General features: G+C 54.1%; 2 protein-coding genes across 7 annotated transcripts in view; one reads left to right on the top strand and one right to left on the bottom strand.

Moving 5' to 3' along the window:
• MATCAP2 (microtubule associated tyrosine carboxypeptidase 2) overlaps positions 1-22,804 on the top strand; it is a 270,425-nt gene that overhangs the window by 11,174 nt on the left and 236,447 nt on the right. For 2 of the 4 annotated variants that reach the window (XR_014796136.1, XR_014796137.1), the window contains exons 3-7: positions 3,982-4,125; positions 4,703-4,835; positions 5,321-5,626; positions 7,105-7,202; positions 8,186-8,978. Coding sequence is in view for 2 of the 4 variants with exons in the window: in XM_084896896.1 (XP_084753022.1) it covers positions 3,982-4,125; positions 4,703-4,835; positions 5,321-5,626; positions 7,105-7,202; positions 8,186-8,347 (843 nt within the window). In the remaining 2 variants the exon portion in view is untranslated. Of the gene's footprint in view, positions 1-3,981; positions 4,126-4,702; positions 4,836-5,320; positions 5,627-7,104; positions 7,203-8,185; positions 10,951-22,804 lie in introns of those variants that run through there. The other 2 variants (XM_084896896.1, XM_084896895.1) reach the window with 2 other exon arrangements.
• EEPD1 (endonuclease/exonuclease/phosphatase family domain containing 1) overlaps positions 18,421-22,804 on the bottom strand; it is a 56,825-nt gene continuing 52,441 nt past the window's right edge. For 2 of the 3 annotated variants that reach the window (XM_084896885.1, XM_084896887.1), the window contains exons 7-8: positions 20,555-20,749; positions 18,421-18,995 (exon numbers count right to left, since the gene is read on the bottom strand). In XM_084896885.1, coding sequence (XP_084753011.1) covers positions 18,796-18,995; positions 20,555-20,749 — 395 coding nt within the window. In that variant the 3' untranslated portion in view covers positions 18,421-18,795. The remainder of the gene's footprint in view (positions 18,996-20,554; positions 20,750-22,804) is intronic. The other variant, XM_084896886.1, reaches the window with a different exon arrangement.

Here is a 22,804-nt window from a genome sequence, read left to right as displayed (position 1 = left end):
CTTCTGTAGGAGCCCTGACCGGGGCCCAGGCTGGGGAAGAGCCTGCAACCAAGGTATGTGCCCTTGGCCGGAATAGAACCTGGGACCCTTTGGCCCACAGGCTAATGCTCTATCCACTGAGCCACACCGACTAAGGCAGGAAGACTCTTTATGGGGAAGAAAGCTTCAGACCTGGCTCCCAACTTTCCCCCGGGGGAGTCCCAGGCCTGGCCGTTGGTGAGCCCACAGGCACGTGCAGCCCGTCCCCATCTGAGCGGGGAAAACGGGCTGCGCGTGTTCTGCCTCGCTCCGGGCCGCAGGCTCTGCGTCTCCTGGTCGGACTCCCCCCGCAGCTGCTCAGGCCCCGCACGTCTGGCCACTGTGAGCGTTTTAGTGCTTTGCTCACATAGTTTATCACTGAATCAATATTTAGGCACTCATCTAAAGAAGAAAAGGATGAAATTATAAAAGTGATCTTCAAGGTTCGCCAATCCTGTGTGACTGGCAGGACCAGCACTTTCCCGTCAGTCACGCCGCCCATAGCTGTGTGGCCTGCGCGCTAGGGCATCCTCAGCCTCTCCGGGCACCTGGCCTCCCCCGCAGGCACAGTGCGACCGGCCGGCAAAGGCAGCCGTTTGGTGAAGTTAACCTCGCGCCGGCTGTTCTGGAGCAGCGGGCGCGGCGTGGCTTTGTCAGGGCTGCCGGCGCTGGCAGGTGGTGGCACGCGTGGCTCCAAGGCCGGGCCGCGTGCCCTGCATAGCGTTTCTGCCGCACGCGGTTCTTTCGGATCTGTGCCAGCAGGTCCGGTGTTGTTATAACTGACGGCCATCTGACCAGTCACGTAAGCCATTAGGTAGATCTTGTTTTAAGATTAAGATAATTTTAACATTGCTGTTTCATTTTCTTTACTGGAAGAAACCTTTTCTACCGCACCACTGTTTTTTTAGAGGGCAATCGCTTTTTATTTAAATGTGCTGAGATTGTGCCAAACACTAAACAGTCAGCGGTTGCTTTTATTCCTATTCTGGCAATCATTTTGTGATTTTTTTTTGATGGAAATTGCAATTGATTGAATGTGGGGAAGTCATATTTAAAATTTATGATAATTATTAAAAAGCTGTTTGCTTCCCCCTCCTTAGTGCTGAGAGAAAGGGCTGAGATTTATTCACCAACACTTTTTAGTTGAGTCCCACCCAACCCCTGCCAGCCAGGAGAGATTTCCCGCTATGAACTCAAAGCTGATGTTCGCTCATTTCTGCGGAAGGCGATGAGGGGGCATCAGCAGCCACACAGACGGAATTGACAGGACTTGGCCTGTGGCTCCACAGCCCGTACCTTCACCCAGGTCCCATGCTATCCTATTCCTAAGACTGTGCTTTTCAAAGTAACTGTTATGTGCAAGTACACTGCGTTTTTGACCGCCCATATTAATGGAAGGAAACCTTCCCATGGATTAGCTCAGGTGGGAAGGTCGTCCCGGTTCCCCCTCAGCCCCCAAACAGCTGGCGCCAGGGCAGCCACCTTGCTCTCCTGCGGTGACACGGGCCACAGGTCTGCAGGAGGGTCAGTGTAGGGAGCAAGCACGGTCAGAGAAGGAACCGCAGCAATAGAGGAGCCACCAACGGTGCCGTGAAGAGAAGAGAGTAGGAGGAAGTGGTGTTCAACACAAACACCTCGGTGAGAATACACCACCGAACTGACTCATAAAGAAGAACCTTTGATTTGGTTCCAGCATCTTGCACGGTAACCCGTGGCGGGGGAGATGCAGCGAGGAAAGACAAGGGACTAAGGATTGTGGCGAAGACAGATGTTACAGCCCGTGACACAGGCCTCATTTCTTATAAAAAGAGCTGTCCAGGAGCAGAGCTGTTTGACTTGAAAGATGGCCCCCGGAAAGCAATGTTTTGCTTTTTGAGTTTGTAGTGTAAGTGGATAGGTAACTCATTGCTGTTCAGTCCGTATTTTCCAACCACATTGGGCCATGGAGCCCTTCTGAAATGATATCTGGCCCCCCACTTTTCCAGAGAAGCAGTTGGACAGCACTGGGCTAGGGATGAGGACTGTGACTTCTGGGGTGACCTGGGGTGATTCAGGAATGGGGGGGTAGGGGTGGGGCCTCTAGATGGCAGAGTTTATAAAAGGGGAAGTGAAGGGAGGGCTGGAATTGAGCAGAGATCAAACCAGTGACCTTAAATTCTAAAATTAAAGCCCAGCCTTTAATTCTGTCGAAACTTAAATACGATACACAGTCATATGGGAAATAGACAACAAAACCCATTCACGGTCTCTCCCTGCCGCCTCCTTCTCTGTCTCTAACTTTGTCCTCACGACAACCCTGCGAGGTAAGTAGGGCAAACATTTTCATCTCCATTTGCCAGTGGAGAAGCTCAGCCCGAGAGGGAGGAGGGACGTGCCTCGGATGTCACAGGCCGTGAAGGGCAGGCGCCTGGTGAACAGGCCTGCTGGCCGCCCATCTCCCGCCCCCGGTCGCACCGGTGTCCCTGTTACCAAACGGCAGCTGAGAAGGGAGATCACTGTGAGCACATGACCGGGGCAGTGGCTCGTGACTGATGGTCAGATTTCCAGGCTGCTGAGCCGTGGACGGAACCAGCAGGCCAACCAGCAGCAGGTCCCTCACAGACGTGTCAGAGGCTTGTTTTACCCGAGACAATGCCGCACAGTTTGTACAGATTTTTCACTTCCAGGGTAGTGCTAGAAAAGTTACACAGTGCTATTGGATGAACTATTCCTTTTTGTTTAGCATTATTTTTATGTTATTTTTAAAAATAGATTTTTGTTGATTTCAGAGAGGCAGGGAGAGGAAGAGAGAGACAGAAACATCAATGATGAGAAAGAATCATGGATCAGCTGCCTGGGGATCGAGTCTGCAACCTGGGCATGTGCCCTTGACCGGAATTGAACCCGGGACCCTTCAGTCCGCAGGCCAACGCTCTATCCATTGAGCCAAACCAGCTAGGGCTGAACTAATCCTTTCTAAATGAGAGCTTTAGATAAAAGTCTCATGCCGAGCAGTTCATCCCCCTGAGTGTACAGTCAGTGATTCTGAGTATGTTTAGAATTCTGCAGCATCATCACTGTCCAATTCCAGGACATGTCATCACCCTCCAAAAGAAACCCCTGCCCTTTAGAAATGACTCCCCACTGGCCACCAGCCTCCCAGCTCTAGGCCAGCGCCAGTCTACTCTCTCTTCTTCTATGGACTTGCCTCTTCTGGAAGTTTCATATAAGTGGAATCATTCAGCATGTGGCCCTTTGTAACAAGCTCCTTTCATTTAGCATAATGTTGAACAGATGCATCCATGTCATAGTTTGTGTCAGGACTTCATTGTTGAGTAATACCCGAGGATGTATAGCTCACATTTTGTGTGTCCACTCATCAGTTGATAGACATGTGGTTGTTTCTGCTCTTTGGCTATTATGAATAATGCTGCTATGAATGTATGTGCAAATTTTTGTGTGGACCTATGTTTGAAGTTATCTTCGGTGTACTCCTGGTAGTGGGTCATGTGTAGTTGGCCATACGGTGGTAGATTGTGTAGTAGTTGGTCATATGTATTAAAGAGAAGCGAACGCATTGGAATCTTGGAGGGAAGGCAGGGGAGGATGGGTGGGAGGTTATCTGTGCAGATATGCATAACCCATGGACACAGACGATAGGGTGGTGAAGGCATAGGGCAGAGGACAGGAGTGGGTGGGAGGAGGTCCATGGGGGAAAATGGGGGACATATAATATTTTCAACAATAAAGATTTTTTTTTAAAAGAGAGAAGTGAATACAGAAAGAGAGAAGTATTTGTAATTGACAGGTGTTTGTGAAAGTATGTGCAAGGGAGTGACAGTTGCTTAGGATTAGAAAGATGTGGTGCCTCAGTTGTATTTTCATTTGGAATCCATAAACGACAGACATAGTCACGATGAGAAAGAGTATTACCGGGGGGAGTAATGGGAGGCTGTTGGCTTCCATGTTGTCTTTCTTCTCCAGGCCATCAGCATCATGGAGCTGACTTTACAGAAATACGGAAGCTACGAGAAGTTCGAGCAGGCCACGGGCGGGAGCCTGCTGTCCAAGACGCGGATCTGGAGCCACGTCAGGAAGTACATGATGAAGGAGGGCTGCCTGGGGGAGGTGAGTCCGGAGCGAGCGCGGGGGCCCTTAGCCTCCGCAGGGCCCGGGCGCTGGCTGCAGGCGGTGTCTTTCCAACCCTGAGCTCCTTACACCAGCCACGCAGATTTCTGACTGAACACTGTAGGTCTGATTTCCCGTGGCACTGAGCTGTGTTCAGTTCCTTTCCTGGCCGCCATTTCTGTAGCTTATGGGAACATGTGAGTGGTTTTGTGAAAATTGTCAATGAAGAGATCGCCCCGGGGCCCTCCCATTGGAAGCCAGGTCCTGGCGTTCAGTGGAGACACAGCTCCGGCGGCAGGGCCAGGCCTCCGTCTGCACCCACCCTGCGTCATGGTGGCCGGGCCGAGCGCAGCGGGACAGCCCGTCCTCGTGTCTTCCCGCAGAGCCCTTGCCTTCCTTCCAGTCCAGGAGGCCCTGAGGTCCCCCGGGCTCCGCACCGGAAGGTCCAGGGCACTGGCCCTCTGTTCATCCTCTTGGTTCTGGGAGCACTGGGGTGCCGGAAACAAAAGGTGTTCCTGGGGCCTGGCCCCCACCTTCTCATTGTGCTCACACCTCCCTACCTTCCCTGTGGCCTCAGATCGTGGTCCACCTCACCGAGGACCTGCTCTCCCGCGCCTCCATGACGGTGGTCAACGGCTGCCCCACGCTGACCATCAATGTGTCCACTGCACGCGAGCACTGGCTGGAGGGAATGCTGCGGCACGAAATCGGTAGGGCGGCCCCTCCACCGTCCCGCGTCGTACTGAATCGGCTCCACAGACACGCTCTTTGCAATGGGGTTTTCGTAGTTGTATTTGGTAAAAGGCAATGGAGTTGCTAGGCTTCACTTGAACTTGAGCTACGCTGATTCATGTCCCATTTCAAGTTAGGTTCTCAGGGCCCCGAGCAGCAGCATTAAGCTTAAAAAGTCACTGAACCCCAGGATTTCGGTTCCTTGACCTTAAACTGAAGGAGTTACCTGATCTCTGAGATTCTTTTTAAATATCAAGTCTATGATTCCTCCCTTGACAAAAAATAACCTCTTCTGAGGAGTCCTGGGAGCCCTGGGAGCCCTTAGAGGGGGGATGGGGGCAGAGTGCTCCTTCCCGTCAGAGGCTTGGGGCGGGGCGGGCTGGCTTCTGCTGTTTGGGTTGATTTGGGCTGAGAGCGGCTGTAGGGTCTTTGGGGAAGGAAGTAAAGACGGCCCCTCCCGCAGGCACGCATTACTTCCGGGGCATCAACAACCTGCAGCAGCCCTGGGGCAGCTGGACCGGCCGCCGGAAGCTCGAGCTGAAGCCCAACAACCCCACGGAGGAGGGGCTGGCGAGCATCCACAGCGTGCTGTTCAGGAAGGACCCCTTCCTGTGGCGGGCCGCGCTGCTCTACTACACCGTGTTCCAGGCCAGCCGCCTGTCCTTCTGCGAGCTCTTCCAGGACATCGGCAAGTTTGTCAAGGACGCCAACACGAGGTGGGACTACTGCGTGCGGGCCAAGAGGGGCTGCACCGACACGGCCCAGCCAGGTGGGTGGCCCTGGGCCACAGGTCCTCTGACTTCGGGGTGAGGATCGACAGAAAACACAGGAGTGATGGATGTGCTGACGGACGCAGTCTTATGAGCCACTAACTGATTCGCCAGTTGTCCCTAGAGTAGGGGTGTCGAACTCAATCAGAGAAGGGGCCAAAATCTAAAATCCAGCCTAAATCGCAGGCCGAATGGTTTACTGAACAGTCATAAACTGACAATGTCATAAACTGACAGTGGAGTGCAGTGATGACAGCGCGGTGCGGGCCACATTGCAAGGCCTGGCGGGCTGGATTTGGCCCGCGGGCCTTGTGTTTGACACATGTGCCCTAGAGCATTGGAAACCAATTCCAGACATCTGTCCTCTTACCTGCAGACACTCGCGTGCGCGTCCCTAACTGGTAAGGACAGCTTGTCCACAGTGCCCGGGCTATTAGCTTAGCTAACCACAGCCACAGAGTCACAGCACAGGACTCCGAGCGGTGACTTCAGTCCACGGAACAGAGCAGCGTTTACCAAATTCATGCGCTGTCAGGTGGGAGGAGGGTTTTCTTTGTAAATGAGCACTTAAGAGTAGGATCAGATCTCACGAGCTGTTTCTGCTCATCATGTCTTCATCCACATTTTTTCTATTTATAAACCCCATAGTCTTTAAAACTCAGTCCTAATTATTGATTTCTTAGGGAAGAATAGTATCAGAATCTCCATAGTTATTTTAATGGTGCAAAGGGATTAGTGTGTGTGTGTGTGTGTATGTGTGTTTTAAATTGGTAGTTCTGACATCCTATGCTTTTACTTTGCCCCTGTGAGACCTAATGCTGTAAGCTGTCTCCCGCCTTCCTCACCAGACACCCTCATTGCATCATGAGAGTTAAGACTGCAATAAGAGGGTGGGGTGGAGGTGAGGGTAGGATAATCTTCTACACTAATAAAAGAGAAAGATGCAAATTTACCTTACCTCTGAGACACCCACCAGCCAATCAGGAGTGAGTATGCAAATTAACCAAACAAAGATGCATACACAGGCACAGAGCGACTAAAGACTGAAGACTAAAGACAGAAGAGGCTTAGGTTCTTCGCTGTGGCCAAAGCAAAGGCCTGGGTCCCGGGTGCCAGCAGCCAGGGGAAGGAAGGCCTATTGCCTGAATCTTCCTGCAATAGGCCTCTAGTTATTTATAGGAGTTATACAATTTAAGTTACCGGTGTTTCTTTATCATTGGGGGGAAAATGCTATTTTAATTATAGGGATGGGGACCTGTGGAGGAGAGATTCTTAAAAGGGAGCTGCTGGTCTCCATGTTGTCCTGGTCCTTCCAGAGACCTTACAGTGGATGTTACAAAGATAGAGCAGTTAAACACAAGTAAACGTGGCACCTTAGAAAACCCTTTTGTACAGGCCGCTTCCTAACAGGGAACGGTGAGCATCCCATTACCGAGGGATGCTTCGGACACGGGGTAACACGCTGTGGTCCCTGCAGGCTGCTTCAGTAAAGACCAGGTCTACCTGGACGGCATCCTGCAGCTGCTGCGGCACCGGGACTCCATCGACTTCCCCCTGCTGACCGCCCTGGGCAAGGTGAGTGACGGGGGGTGTGCGTGTGTGTGTGTGTGTGCGCGTGTGTCCGCCCATCGCACAGCACCTCCCCCGCTGCCTTATGACGACTACGGCGCAGGTTCAACTGCTCTTATCTGTGCTCGGAATTAGCTGCTTTAACGTGATACAGGAGGGAGAAGTGTGTTCTGTCATAGAACCGAACGGCAAACTCTCTTAGTGGACGACAAGAAGGGAATGGGAAATGTGGGGATGCAGTGTGTAGTTTCATTTATATACATCTTTTTCTAAAGCATTTGAAAGTAGTTCGTAGAAATAACACTCCCCCCCCCCCCCCGCTTTAAAATATACTTTTATTAATTTCAGATAGGAAGGGGGAGGGAGAGAGAGAGAGAAACATCAGTGATGAGAGAGAATCATTGATCGGCTGATCCTACACGCTCCACACTGAGGACTGAGCCCGCACCTGGGCATGTGCCCTGACTGGGTTTGATTTCCGGTCAGGGTACATATAAGAAGCAATCAATGAACACATGAATAAGTGGAGCAACAAACCGATGCTTCTCTTTCTCCCTCTCCCACCTCCCCTCTTCTCTTTCCTCTTTCTCTCTAAACTCAATAAATAAAAATTAAAATAATAAAGGAAAAAGATTTTTGCTATTTTGCAGATATTAAAGTAATTTGAAAAACACTTCACATACTTGCTCTAGCCAGTTTAGCTCAGAGTTGGCCTGCAGACTGAAGGGTCCCGAGTTCGATTCTGGTCAAGGGCACATGCCTGGGTTGTAGGCTCGGTCCCAGAAAGGGGTGTGCAAGAGGTAGCCAATCAATGATTCTCTTTCATCATTGATGTTTCTCTCTCTCCCTCTCCCTTCTTCTCTGAAATCAATAAAAAATGTATTAAAAAATAGTCCACATACTTAAAAGTGTACTCACCACCCAGGGAAGAAATTGCTCTTTAACTGTGACTGAGAGTGACGCTGAAAGTGACCTGCCTCCGTTCTCAGGTCTCCTACGAAGACGTGGACCGCTTGAAGGAACTGGGCGTCACGGAGAACATGAGGGTCCCGCAGTTCCTGCTGGACCGGGAGCGGTACATGGAGCACCTGGAGAAGATCATGGAAGTGAACGAGCTGACCGACAAGGAGCTCAGAGACCTCATCTACTAGTTAGCATCCTGCGAGCAGCGCGAGAGTGTCCCCCTACGTTCCCTTTTGGTGCTCGGCACCTGCAGATTTGTGGAGGAAGGACTGTTTACATGAGTTTCTGCAGACTGGTCGGCAGCATTCGCTGCATGTTTAGGATAATTACCAACCTGAAACTGTTTCTAACGCGGGTTCTACAGGCTTCAAGGGAAGTGACCTGTGTTCATCTGTTTCCACCCGGTTCTCAGCAAAGTCCGATGAGAAGACTACTGAGGAGTGCTTTTGAAGAATCTTGGCCAAACCGAGCGATAAACTTCTGCCTGAGCACAAGACCGGCTTCGGCTAGAGCCTGCCTCCCTGCCGTTCACACGCCACGAGGATGGTCACTGTCTCCTCTGGAAAGTCAGTTTTTTATGCCCCCGAACAGCTCCATCTGAGGTTCCTTATTTCTCTTCTGTGTTGAGTAACGTTAAGGGGGTGGGGACAATCTGAAAAGTTTCATTAATTCTTTACATCTTATTTTTTCACCTTACCAGTTTGGAGGAACTCAATTAGAGAATTGTTTCCAGTTATCCCTTATCTCAAGTCTGTTTTCATTTGCTGATATATATTTTACCCCTTGTAAGTGTTAGCCAAGGTGAGGGTCTCTCCCTCTGTATTCCTACAGAAACGGTAAGTACAGGTTCCAGAGAGGTTCGTCATACGCATTAGAATAGTTGGGGAAGAGAGAAGCTACCCACCTGCTCATTATTAAATGGAGCAACAAGCAGGACAGGTAGGCTGGCCATTCCCCTCGGGGCTGGGTGTCCACAGGATGTCTACGGTGCCCCTGACCTTGCTCTGAGAACTGGCATTGCCGGGCCCTGCCTTCGGCTGAGCCAGCCCTGTGATTGGCTTGTGTCCTTGATCAAAACCCTTGGCTTCACCAGCCCAACAGTGACATGGTTTAGATTTAAAAAATGAGGGTTCTGATTGGCTACATTTCTCCTGCCAAAAGCTTACCCACTTGGCTTGATAATTTTTTAATTTTGATATATACTTATATATACATACTTGGGATCAAATGGCTCTTCAAACAACTTATTTTAATGATCAGAAAGAATACTGCTGTACACACCTCACTCAAAATTGCTATTATAACAAAATTGAAGAATAAAGACCCCCCCTCCAAATAATCCACACAAAATTGCTACTGAAATTTCTACCCAAAGCTACCTGAGAGTTTATGTTTACCTCACTTCAGGCTTAAATATGGTGCTACGGTGGGTGTTGGGTGCCCTGTCTGCTGACAGCCTGGCCGTCATGCTGGGAAACCACTGGAACCCTCCCGCAGGGCGAGGGCCGGTGTGTGATTCTCCTTCATGTAGCCTCGAGGGCTTGCCTTAAAGGAGAAGCTGCAGCAGACAGGCAGTGGCTGGTGCCTGGTGCTGAGCAGAGCCCTGCTTCCCCCTCAGGGGCCAGGGGCCAGCCCTCAGCCTGGGGTGGGGCTGCACGTCTCCGTGGCTGGCCGTGTGCTGGCATCACACACACACACACACACACACACACACACACACACAGGCGGCACCACTCTGGACCCACTGCACTGCTTCCTTGTAGCAGAGCCCTCCAGGCTCAGCTTCATGTCTTGTCTCTGATTTCATCGTCAAGCTTCCCCAAGGTGACTGTGGAAAGGGTCTGTCCTGTGACCTAAGCTCAGTGCTCAGGAGCTGAACTGTGGGCAGTAACACTCTGCTGCAGACGTCCAGCTACAAAGGACGGTCCAGCTACAGAGGACCCGGCTCCCGAGTGGGTGGTCTGAGTGTTAAACGGGTGACATTCTCTGTCTGGTTTGGGAAGGGAAGACTTCAATGCCCTACGGCTTCAAATAAAACGAAATGTGAGCACCCTCCAGACAAAGTGACTTCACATCACACCGAATGTCTTAGGACACTTTAGAAGTTAGCAGCGAACCAAAAATAGTTATAGGTGAGCAGAGAAGCTAAGCTTTAAAAGTTGGGATTGAAGATTTAATTAAGGTTATTCTCTTTCCTGAGATAGAATTCTCATGTCAGTTTTATTCCCTAAATTAAGGGTCAATAAGTAGAAAATTATAGCAGCAGTACTTAGGGGAATAATTGAAGATCACATCTTAGGATTATAATAGTTATTTGTCCTAGACTATTGATGCTTAGGATTTCATCAATGTTGTCTACTGAAATTCTAGCATAGAGTATCAAATACACTTTCTGATGAACTGTCTGGTTTTCACACAAGACAGGATTCAAAGTGAAATTGTTGGCAAACAAAATTCCATAGTCTTCATTTCTTTATGTTTTCATCTTTGTAAACATATTTAAAATTTGTATGGCTGGTTTTGTATAATTTTGTGTCTAGATATAATAGAGACAAGAGCACTGAGGTTCTGACATGGTGTATGTGACTGTGCATGCAAACTTCTGTCCTTTGGAACCTAATTATATTTTTTTCTTGTGGAACTCCTGGGTTGCTGTGTGGTGATTATTGAAAGGAGCATGGACCATGCTGAGCCCTATTTACAGGGAAAGGTTACATTTGCCACCTGCCACCTCCCCCCAGTTAGTGCAGCTTGTATTCTCATGGGAAAAGAGAGAGGGATCATTCTGTCTGTATTTACTGCCCTGTTTATTGAGTAAATTTTGTTTATTTTTTTTTTTTATTGATTCCAGAGGGAGAGGAGGACAGAGGGAGAGAAAGACACATCATTGATAGAGAATTAGCTCTAGCCAGTTTGGCTCAGTGGATAGAGCATCGGCCTGCAGACCCGGCCCCAGGCCCTGGTCAGGCCTCATGCAGGAGGCAACCAATGTATGTGTTTTTCTCTCACATCCATGTTTCTCTCTGACTTTCCCTCTCTCTTCTCTTCTCCCTAAAAATCAATGGAAATATATCCTCACAGCAAAAGAAAACAACACAAAAAGACAACCTAAGGAATGTGAGAAAATATTTACAAACCCATATATCTGATGAGTTAATATCTAAAATATATAAGGAACTCCTAAAACACAATAGCACAAGAAACAATCTGATTTTTAAGTGAGCAGAACTGAGCATCTATTTTCCCAAATTAGACATACAAATTGCCAACACGTACATGAAAAGACGCTCAACATCACTAAACAGGTAAGTGGAAATCAAAACGATGGATTTTATACTAGCTTATAAAAAAGATGAGATTGAGTGTTGGTGAGGATGTGGAGAAAAGGAAAACCCTTGTACACTGTTGGTGCGAATGTAGGTAGCTATAGTAAGTAGAAAAAAATGGAAGTTCCCCCCCAAAAACTAAAAATAAAACTACCATATCATCCAGCAATTCTACTGGGTATATATTCAAAGGAAATGAAAACAGGATATCGCATAGATACCTACAGTCTCATATCCATTGCAGCATTACAACAGCCAAGACATGGAAACAACCTCAGCATTCACTGCCAGCTGAATGGATGAAGATGGGGTCTATATCTACAATGAAATGTAATTCAGCCATGAGAAAGAAGGGAACCCTGTCATTTTGGACAACGTGGATGAGCCTTGAGGGCACTCCACTAAGTGAGATAATCTGAGAAAGACCAATACTGAATGACATCACATGGGGAATCTAAAAAGGATGAACTCATAGAAACAGGAGGGAATGATGGTTGCCAGGGGCTGGGGCCAGGGAGGCTGGGGAGATGGTCAAAAGGTACAAACTCCCAGTTCCTAAAGGTCTAATGACAGCGTGGAGGGTATAGTGAACAACACTGTATTATAGATTGGAAATTGCTAAGCAAGTGGATCTTAAATGTTCTTACCACAATAAAGAAATAGTAATTACATGATGTGATGGATGTATTGGCTAATACTGTGGTGGTAATTATTTCATAATTTATGTGAATCCAATCCCCACAGGCATACCTTAAGCTTACATAATGTTATATGTGAGCTGTAGCTCAATAAAGCTCGGGGGGGGGGGGGGAACAAGACAACCAACTTCACTAGCTGTGTGTGTGTGTGTGTGTGTGTGTGTGTGTGTGGTGTGTCCTTCCAGAGACAGTTGATGCAAATACAATCGAGCATGTAAAACACACGCTGCTGCACTTTTAGCACAAATGATAGATTACTACCCATCACTCCGTATTTTGAATTTTGCATTTCATAGAACTTGGATATTATTCTATGATATGAACTCTCAAAAGTTATGGGGGTCCTTTAAAAAACCCGAACAGGTGGAATTTCAGTGGCTATCAATTTCAAGAGGTTGTGATGCTCTGGAGCCTTCTTCCTTCCCAAATGGGAATGAGATAAACCTGAGAAAATCCTAACACCATAGACTAGTATATCAAAGTTCTGAAGTGCAGCACATAGGTAAGGTGGGCTGGTGGGCGGACCCACATATAAGTGTTAATATCTCAAATTTAGACCAGATATTTTGAAAATCTTTTTTAAAAAAATATATATATTTTATTGATTTTTTACAGAGAGGAAGGGAAGAGATAGAGAGCTAGAAACGCCGATGAGAGAGAAACATCGACCAGCTGCCTCTTGCACACCCCCTACCGGGGATGTGCCTGCAACCAATGTACATGCCCTTGACCGGAATCGAACCTGGGGCCTTTCAGTCCACAGACCGACGCTCTACCACTGAACCAAACCGGTTTCGGCTAGACCAGATATTTTGGTTCTCTTGCCTTTTAAAAATAACCTTTATCATATAGTTTATTACCGTATTTTGGCCAAGAAAAGTGAGTAGCTCTCCCAGGTAAACGGGCCTTCCTGGATTTAGGAAGACTAATCCCTTTTCGTGATTTTGGGTGAGCTCCAGCCCCAGGTGCGCTTCTGAGTGCTGCTCCACAACCGCCCACTAGAGGGCCTTCGAGCCCTCCTTTTTTCATTCTGGCTCCTCAGCCTCTATTTTAGGTTGGAGGCCCAGCTGGTTCAACTTGCTGGTTGACCTCAGAGCCAATCCCAAACCCACACTCTAACTTTTAACAAGCATGCCTCTTCTGCGAAAGATCTACTGCCTTAAAGAGCTGGAGAGAAGGGGTCCCAGAGTCTCCCGCATGCCCATCGCAACATTGTTAGCTCTTTGGTCCGATTTCAGCCTCCAACTCACAAGTTCGTCACAGAATTCCTTGAGCTGAGCTGAGTCAGGGACTGTCACGTACATCCCCACGGTACCACCGGCCACCGCTCAGCGGGGCAACAGCCCATTCAGTGGCATCGTCCAGACAGGAGGATGCCCCCTCCTCTCCGGCCGGCTCCCCGCTGCCCTGTCGGAGGGATCCTGGAGGCCATGTCCCTGCCCAACCCAGCTTCCGGGACACTAGTCCTGAGGCTGTCTGGGGGCCACTGCCCAGCACAGACCCCAAGCCCAGGCCTCTTCCTGCCTTCCTGACCCGACACAGAGGTCGGGAAGCGCAAAATACCTCGGCCTGGGCGAGTCTATTTTGAAAAAATGGCGTTAGAAGAAGTTTGAGTTGAAAAATAAAAATTTTGGATCTCAAAAGTTGTACTGTTGCTATTTAGCTCGTTGACTCATGAGTTTGCAGACCACTGGCCTAAACCAACAGGAACAAGCGCTCTGGCCATCTGGGTGCCAGAATGTGAAATGAGGGCGTCTAGGGCCATGCTCCCTCGGAGGGCTGGGCTCCTGGGCAGGGACCTTCCTTCCTGCCTCATCAGCCTCTAGGGGCTTCTGGGGCTCCTTTGCTCCTGGCCCCATCCCTCCACAGTCCCCTCCTCTAGGCCCGGCCTGTCCCCCCACTCTCACCTGACTCCGCCTCCGCTCCGCCCTCACAGAAGCCCACATGGCTTTCAGGTGTGTGTGCATCCGGCCCTTCGCTGGCCCCGCCCCCTGATGACGTGTGTACCTCTGGCCAATCATGTGGACCCGCCCCTGATGGGGAGCGCACCTCCAGCTGTGCACCTGGCCCCGCCCCCTCATCACGTGGGCACCTCTGGCCAATAGCGTGGCCCCGCCCCCGATTAGCTGCCGAACCTCCGTTACCGCCGTGCACCTGCCCACGGGTGAAGCTACGGGCAGCATAGAGAGGGTGAGGGGCTTCTTCCTCTGAGGGTACACAGCAGGACAAGGGCAGAGAGGACAATGGAAGCCTGGGCTGCCCAGAGCCTCTGTTCCCTTGACCTGTGACCTCTGCCCCCGCCCCCAGTGGCAGCATCTCGCGTCCCCTGGGCCCCCAGTCAGCACCCTCAGCGCTCCCCTGTAGCCCCAGGGACCTGCTGGGCCCGCCCCCCAGCCGGTCACCTGTTTTCCAGGTCCTGCCTTCAGCCCCAGCGTCCTCAGACCAGGTCTGGGGGTGGGGCTGGCAGGGTGGGTGGGATAGGGGAAGGGGGAGGTTGTCCCAGCTCCTGGAGGGCTCAGCCAGAGCTCTGTGGCCACTGGAGGGGACCGGTCTGCGGCGTGGTTAGGCAGAAGAGGCCTCCCAGGGCAACTACTGGATGCTCAGCTGGCCCCAGAGCCATCCTACAGCCTCTCCCTTTAACCCTCCTCAAGGGGAAGCAGCTGTGCTTTCCGCCCAGCCCAGCCCCGCCCAGCCCCGCCCAGCCCCGCCCAGCCCAGCTGCCTGCCTTGGGAGGAGGCAGGGGCTGTTGCCCTCTGCTGGCCAGGTCCTGTTACTGCGGCTGTAGGAGGCACCCCGCCACCCAGCCCCTGCCCAGTGGAGGCCATCCCCACACATCATCTCCATCTCCCAGTTCAGAGCCAGGCCCTGGAGAGGCTCCAGTCACCCGGGATGGAGCAGAGCTGGACTGGGAATCGGGACCGTGTCTCCTGGGGATGTGTGTGGGGAAGCGCAGGCCATAGGCAGAGAAGCCAGCTAGCCCAGACCCCCTCACACCCTGCTTTGAATGGTGACCTCCATGTTGTCCCAAGACATCCCTGAGGTTGATAAACGGACCCACTTACAGACAATCAGCTCCACCAGGGTCACCCCACACATGTGGCTCCATGTCTGTGGAGCTGAGCTTGGTGGAGCCACACATCCCAGCGGCCATCCCAGCTGGTCAGGGTGTCAGGGCAGTGGGCACTGGAACCCATGACACACTCCCAGGAACCACTGAGCCACTGCTCTCCCTCCCGCCCGTGCTAAGAGGGCCTGCCCCCTCCCCCTGCTCGGGGACCCCTGAGCGAGGGCGCAGGCAGCAATAGGTACACGGCAAACCCCACCACCCGCCCTCCGCTGGGCAGGCTCCCCATGTCTCCCCTCCCACCACAGCCTCTTCCTCTCACTGCAAGGGCCCCCGAGCCCCAAGCAGCCCCCCTTTTCCTTCCAGTAGTCGGCAAACTCATTAGTCAACAGAGCCAAATATCAACAGGACAAAGACTGAAATTTCTTTTGAGAGAGAGCCAAATTTTTAAAAATTAAACTTCTTTCTTCTTTTTTTTTTTTTTAAAAAATATATTTTATTGATTTTGTACAGAGAGGAAGGGAGAGAGATAGCCAGAAACATCGATGAGTCATCGATCAGCTGCCTCTTGCACACCCCCTACTGGGGATATGCCCGCAACCAAGGTACATGCCCTTGACCGGAATCGAACCCGGGACCTTTCAGTCCCCAAGCTGACGCTCTATCCATTGAGCCAAACTGGCTTCGGCAAAAAATTAAACTTCTTCTAAAGCCACTTCTTCAAAACACACTCACCCAGGCCGTGGTGTTTTGTGGAAGAGCCACACTCAAGGGGCCAAAGAGCCGCTTGTGGCTCGTGAGTCGCAATTTGCCGACCACGGCTGGCCTATCGCTTTCAAAGATCTGGCCTTTGGCTGAGTTGTCTTTCCCCCAAACACACTGTAAGCTTTCGCCCCGGGACTCTGCTGGACACGTCCCCGCCTCGCCCCCCGGCCCTCACGTTCCCCTGCCCAGACGCCACGCCTTGGCCCTGCCTCCCTGGCCGGTGTGCAGCCAGGAGGTCACTTACTGTGCAATGGGGCGATGCGTCGCCTGGATCCTCAGGGTGTCCTCAGGTCCGCGGTGGGAGCCCCAGGCAGGGGCACTCCCCAGCAGGCAGCATCGTCCTTCTGGCCCCTCCCCACCCACACCACGTCTCCGGAGACCCCTTAGGCTGAGGGTGCACACCTGTGGGCGGGGCGGGCACTTCCTGGGCAGACTGACACCAGAGTCCTGGCAGCTGGGAAAGGGGGCAGGCGCCGCAGGTGAACTCAGGAGACAGCCCCAGCCAGGCAGGGAGCTCCCGTCATGTCCTCCCGCTGCACTTCCTTCTAGCCCTGCCCCAGGTCTTCCCAACTGGCTGGGGGGGGGGGGGGTAGAAGGCCAGGGCGAGGGGGGCAGGCCAGGAGACACCATCTGCCCCAGGAGCTGAAGGTGAGGAAGGCCCACCTTCAGGCCGCATCCATCGGCTGCATGACTCCCTGGGGCTTCCCTTTGGTGAAGGCGGCCTCCCTGCCCAGCCTGGGCTCAGCCGGCGGTGGGTGGGAGCCATCAGGGGGCAGTGCCAGCAGCAGAGAGGGGCTCCGGGCAGAGCTGGCGGGGCTGGCGGGGGTGGAGGTGTTCTAGCCTGGACACCATCTGAGGGATCACCAGCCGGGGGGGGGGGGGGGTGTCTTTGCGTTTGATTCATTAGGGGGCTGTTGGTTTTTTTTTTTAGAAAGGAAGGGAGAGAGAGACAGAAACATCCATGATGAGAGAGAGAGTCATTGATTGGCTGCCTCCTGCACACCGCCCTTGGGACTGAAAACACAACCCAGGCATGAGCCCTGACTGGGAGTCAAACAGTGACTTCATAGGTGGACGCTCAGCCTCGGGGCCACGCCCCTGGGCCTGGGTCTCCCGCAGGTGATGGGAGAGGCAGGAGCGAATCCTTGCCTGGCTGCTGCGGGAGGCCCCGCCGAGGCGGGAGGGAGAGGCGAGGCTTTCAGGGGCTTGGCATCCGGATCCCCGCAGCCCCTTCTCCCAGGCTCACCGGGAGGGCACAGGAGACCCACCCGCCGGGGCCTGCAGCTGCTAACCCGCCCGCCCAGGACCAGGACCGAGTTGGAGAGACACCCCCCCCCCCCCATCGCTCCGCCCTGCCCATCCCCAGGGCCTAAGTTGGTGGGTGCACAGTGTGTGCTGATTGGACACAAACACCCCGTTCTTCTCTTCTCTCTGGTGCCTTCCATCTACAGTCCTGGAGGCAGAGCAGGAAGGACAGGGGGCGGGAGGGGCGGGAGGAAGCGGGCAGAAAGGCCACACTATGGACCGGGCGGGGCTGGGTGGCAGGGGACGCGGGAGGAGGGCGGGTTAGGAACGATCCAGAGCGCAGACAGGGGTGGCGGGATGGTGCTCAGCAAGGACAAGGCATGCGCTGTGGGGCCGCGCAAGACCCAGAGGAACCTCAACGCAGGTTGCCAGGGAGGAAGCCGATCTGAAAAGGTGACCTACTGTGTGATTCCAGCCACAGGACACACCGGCAAAGGCAAGGCCACGGAGAGAGTAAAAGACCAGTGGTTGCCCCGGGTTGGGGGGAGGAGGGATGAAGAGGTGGAGCACTCCGTCATAAAAGACCTCCTAGCTGAGAGGGGGCCCCTGGTGAGGGTCAGGCCGGGAGGGAGGAGATGATGTGCAGACTTCAGAGAGTCTGGGGTGGGGGGCGGCGGTGGGTGTGGGGGTTCAGTGGGCTGAGAGGCACTTCTGCAGGGCAGGGGATGGCATGGAGCTCCCTGGAGGGGATGCTCAGTGTTTAGGACCCTCAAGCCCCCCCCCTCCCCAGGCATCCAAAGTGGGCACCAAACACCTGCAGCTGGGGACCCAGCCTCTCCCTGAAGCCGGGCAGCTTCATCTGTTTACTTTTCAAAACCAAACTAAGCCGAAACCGGTTTGGCTCAGCAGTAGAGCGTCGGTCTGCGGACTGAAAGGTCCAGGGTTCGATTCCGGTCGAGGGCATGTGCGTTGGTTGTGGGCACATCCCTGGTGGGGGGTGTGCAGGAGGCAGCTGGTCGATGTTTCTTTCTCATTGACGTTTCTAGCTCTCTATCTCTCTCCCTTCCTCTCTGTAAGAAATCAATAAAACATATTAAAAAAAAAAACCCAAAAAACAAACCAAACAAAAACCACCGCTCAGAATATGTGAGAAGAACGCTCCGTCACAGTTAGAAGCTTTATGTAATTTGCAGCCAGAACATCACAGACTGGTGGTCAGAGCGGGGAGCTCCCAGCACTGCTCAGCCGGGCCTCGCAGCCCACAACACTCTGCACGCTCCCTTCCAGCCTCCACGACGGTTCCCTGCGCTGCAGCCCAGGCGGATGGACGGCGGCGTCTGCAGAGGCTGGCGGCCGGAGGGCAGAAGGCATTCCAGTTCCCGGGTTCCCGATTTGGCCACGGGCACCTCCGTCCCCCACAGAGGTCCTGAGGTCCACGGAGAAGGCGGGCGGGTCGGGGTCCGGATGAAGACCTCGAGGCGGTGGGGCCCGCCTCTCCCGGGACACGCCCCCGGCGCACGTGGGGAAGCCGCCGGCCATCACCGCTCGTGCTTAATGTGGGCCTCGCTGCGCTCCAAGGCCACCCCGCTGCCGCTCCGCGGGCCTTCCCGCTTGGTCCCGTCCTTCTCCGCGTAAAACTCGGCCAGCACCGGGCAGTGCTCCGACGCCACGCCGCCCCACGACCAGTTGTCCGGGATCCACGGGTTCGTGAGGCCTTCCCTCAGCACCGCGCAGTGGCCTGGGGGCGGAGACAGAGTCAGGGTGGGCCTTGGAGACAGACCCCCCCCCCCCCCCCCCCCCCCCCCCCCCCCCCCCCCCCGGCTGGAGGGCGGAGACGACTGTGTCTCCGAGGCCTGGGGCCCAGCCCGCACTGCTACCTGGAGCGCCCTCCAATGAGATGTGGGGCCACCCTGATTCTGGACAGCTGACGCTGCTCATTTAGGCCCTGAAAGCCCGCAGTCCAGGCAGCCCGGCCCACCCACACTCGTCAGCCGATGGTTGGCCACCTCCTTACACTTCTAATCTGGGACAGAGCAGGAGTGTCTGACAGTGGGATAGTCAGTCTCCCTGGATGGCCAATGCAAGGCTGTGTGTGCGTGTGGGGGGTGGGAGGTGGAGGGGCAGTTCCATAAAAAGGGGAACAACGGGCCAGTTACAGAGGCTTAGGAGCCAGTAAATCTTTACAAAGCAAAGATTAAGGAAAATATGAAGCAGGAAGGCAATGGAATGGTTCCAAGAGCCGGCGCAGAGCAGTGGCATGTGAGGCCTTGGGGCGGAGCCACGGGGGCCAGTGTGAGATGCCCAGGCCCTCTGGTCGGAGCCGTGGCCTCCCCCGATGGTGGGAACTGCTCGCTGGGCCTCGGCTTCTACACCTGAGCAGCACGGTGACAGGTGACCTGCCTGTGACCTTGGGGCCCTGTGGTCTTGGGCTCTAGGCTGGCTTGGTGAGAACAGTGCCTTCGGGGCCCCCTCCGGGGAACCAGCTGTGCACGCAACTGCCACTCCCCCGGAGCCCCTCTCTCCCCCTCAGGACACAGTCCCCCAGGAAACCAGTGTCCTGGCTGGACTCTCTGGCCCTGAGGACCTCGGCCCAGCTGCGTGTCCCAGTGCCCCAGCGGCCCAGGCCTGGGCCCTCTCACCTGGGACTGTCTCAGGGATGTTTCTATGCAGCCGCTGGGGTCCCAAAGCCTCCAGGCAGCCCAGAGAACCCAGTTCCTGCCTTGCAGAAGCGCCTACTTTGGCCTCCATATTTCTGTTTTCTGACCCCAAACAGTGACCTCAGCGGGTTCCTGTTTTTGGGATGGGCTGCTTTTCAGTGCTGATTACCCACAGCACCCTGGTCCTGGTGGGGTCCTGTCTAACGGGCTTCTCCTGCCTTATCGGTCACCCCGACACTCTGCTCACCCCGACTGCTGCTCCTGGGCACGCAGTGCCCACCCAGGCTGGAGAAATGCTTGCTGAGCGGCAAGGCATCCTAGACGTAGGGTGTCAGTTCATCCCTGCACCGGGTCTCAGCCGGCCCATACCCAGGTCTGCCCGGACACCCCCCATGTACCCTGTCGGAGGCCAGGGAATGCCTTTCCATTCCTTTCCACTCCCCCCACCCCCTTCACTCTTCAAAGTGGCTCTGCTGGAGTGACAGCTACATGGTGACTTGCACTGTAACCCCACAACTGCCCCCCGAGGAGGTAGGTAACCCCCGCCTCCTGCTCAGCCCAGACCACGGGCACTGCCAGTTCCGCCAGCTTTCGCTTCCTCCCTCCCCGGGCAGGAGAGCGGAGGAGCGGCTGGTGTTACCTGTGAAAACCTTCCTCAGGCTTTTGCTGATCCAGATGTTGTCCAGGGACCTGGAGCCCTGCGGGTTCTTGGTGCTGATGTTGGTGAAGGTGTGCGCGGGGACCAGGGGCTGGAGCCGTTCCTTCCGCAGGAGGTCGAGGTCGCTGCTGTCCGGGCCCTGGCCGAAGTCCCCCAGGACCACCACGTCCTTTTCTCCTGGAAGGGGGCGGGGGACGTCAGGAGTGGCAGTCGTGGCCGGAAGGTCCCCCGGCGCTGACCACAGCCCCTTTGTAAGTGGGGCCGCGAGTCTGATTGGATGCCCCCAGGCGACAGGACTGCCGTGTAGTTCTCATTCTTCCCATTTCCCCAAATCCCTTGTACAAAAATGCCCAAACCTTAAAGAGGAGGTTAGTAACACACTTGGTAATGGGGGAAGGAGGGTGCGCATGTGGGCAGAGGTCACCCTTGGTCCAGCTGTGTGTTCCAATCTCACAGCAGAAGGAGGCCTAAGGGACCTGCCCAGAGTTTTTACAAAAGCTGAGAGAAACATTCACTGAACACAGAGGAAAGCCACGTGAAGATACCGGGAGAAGGTGGCCGCCTGAAGGCCAAGGGCAGTGGCCTCAGGGGAAACCAGCCCTGCTGACATCCTGGCCTTGGGCCTCTGGCCTCAGAACTGGGGAAATGAATGGGTTGTGCAAGCCGCCGGCCGTGGTGTTCTGTTACGGCTGCCCCAGCGGACTAATACAGAGCCGCCCCGGAGAGCTTTTCTCTCTAAAGCGTTTTCAACGTTTCTCCCTTGGTTTGACGTACACTAGCGAGTGGGAGAGTTACCAAGAAGTGTCCAAAGTGAGCAGACGTGTCCCGAAAGGGCAGTGGGCCCCGCGGGCTCAGCGAGTCTCAGTGACAGTCTGACCATCGCCGCGTGTCTCTAGCCTGCAGGGAGCCATGACATCACAGGGGCAGTGTTTCTGTCACACCTTTTTTTTTTTTTTTTTTTAAAAGATGTTTCGTTGATTTCAGAGAAAGGGGAATAGAAACATCAACGATTTACACCCTCTCCTGGGGATGGAGCCCACAACCCGGGTATGTGCCCTGACTGGCAATCGAACCGTGACCTCCTGGTTCACAGGTCGATGCTTAGTCACTGAGGCTTTGAAGAAAGCAGTTCACAGGCGAGAGCCCACTGTACCCCAGACACCCACCAAATCCTTTTCCTTGACTGGAATCTGCTTCAGCAGCAATGGCTAAGGGAAGAATAGAAAGTGAAATGGCACAAGCCACCAGCAGAGGGCACTCGTGCACCGCAGGGGACCCTCCTCTAAGGCCAGGAGGGACAAGAAGGGGATGAGACCGAAGCCTTCCAGAGGCTTCCTTGTGTGGGCAGCAGAGATGGCCCCTCGCCTCCATCGGAATGACCTGTCTTGAGAGATCAGTGCCAACTTCCAGTGGGAAAGCTGACCTGAGAGTAATGTTACCGACGAGTCCAACCCGGCCATCGGTGATCATCGCCGAGCCCCGGCCCGGGCCCTCTGAGCAGGTAAGTCAGAGCCAGCCCTCCAATCCAGCTCGCCCACACAGCTGGGGCGACACAGCCACGTGGACGGGGGCGGGGGTTCATCGCAAACCCCCCGGTGCCTGGAACAGGGCCTGCTGCACGCAGACACTCAGTGGACACGGTGGACTCAACAGGTGGAAGGCTGAGAAACCTCAGAGCCAGGGCGCCACTCCCGGTGGGAGGACAGGGAGGGGTGGCTGCCTGTACTGACGATGGAGGAGAGGAGGGCGCTAACAGGCTGAGGGGAGGGCCCCCACCAGGAGAGGTTTCCGGGGGGGCAGACCTGAGGAGGGAGGGGGCCTGGAGGACCATTCTGGACCAGGAGGGATGCCGGGAGTGCAGAGCCAAGGCCAGCGGTGCAGCCTCGGGAGCGAAAGGCATGCGTTTCTGTTTTCTGTGGAGGAGGCCGCAGCTCTCTCCGCACAGGCACCGCCACGGCTCCTCTCCCTTTGGCGACGGCTGGGAGCCACCCAGGCCCTGCTTGTCGCTGAGAATCTCAAGGTGCAGAGCCTGCATTCTCCCAGGGCGCATCGCCTCGGCTGGCTCCCCGGAGACATCCCAGGTTCCCAGAAGGACAGAGAGATGCTTGGGGCGGATTTCCTAGACGGCCCTGAGGCATGTAACTCATCAGTGACAGTGGCAGGTGCCGGTCCCCACAGAGGGATGACGGGCACGACTGTGTGCCCGCGTGGGTCTTGCCCCGTGGGGTCTGA

This window comes from Pipistrellus hanaki (genome assembly GCF_964339955.1).
Source record: "Pipistrellus hanaki genome assembly, chromosome: 10".
Lineage (NCBI taxonomy): Eukaryota > Metazoa > Chordata > Mammalia > Chiroptera > Vespertilionidae > Pipistrellus > Pipistrellus hanaki.
The sequence above is the reverse complement of the archived record's forward strand: the minus strand, read 5'-3'. Positions and strand labels throughout refer to the sequence as shown.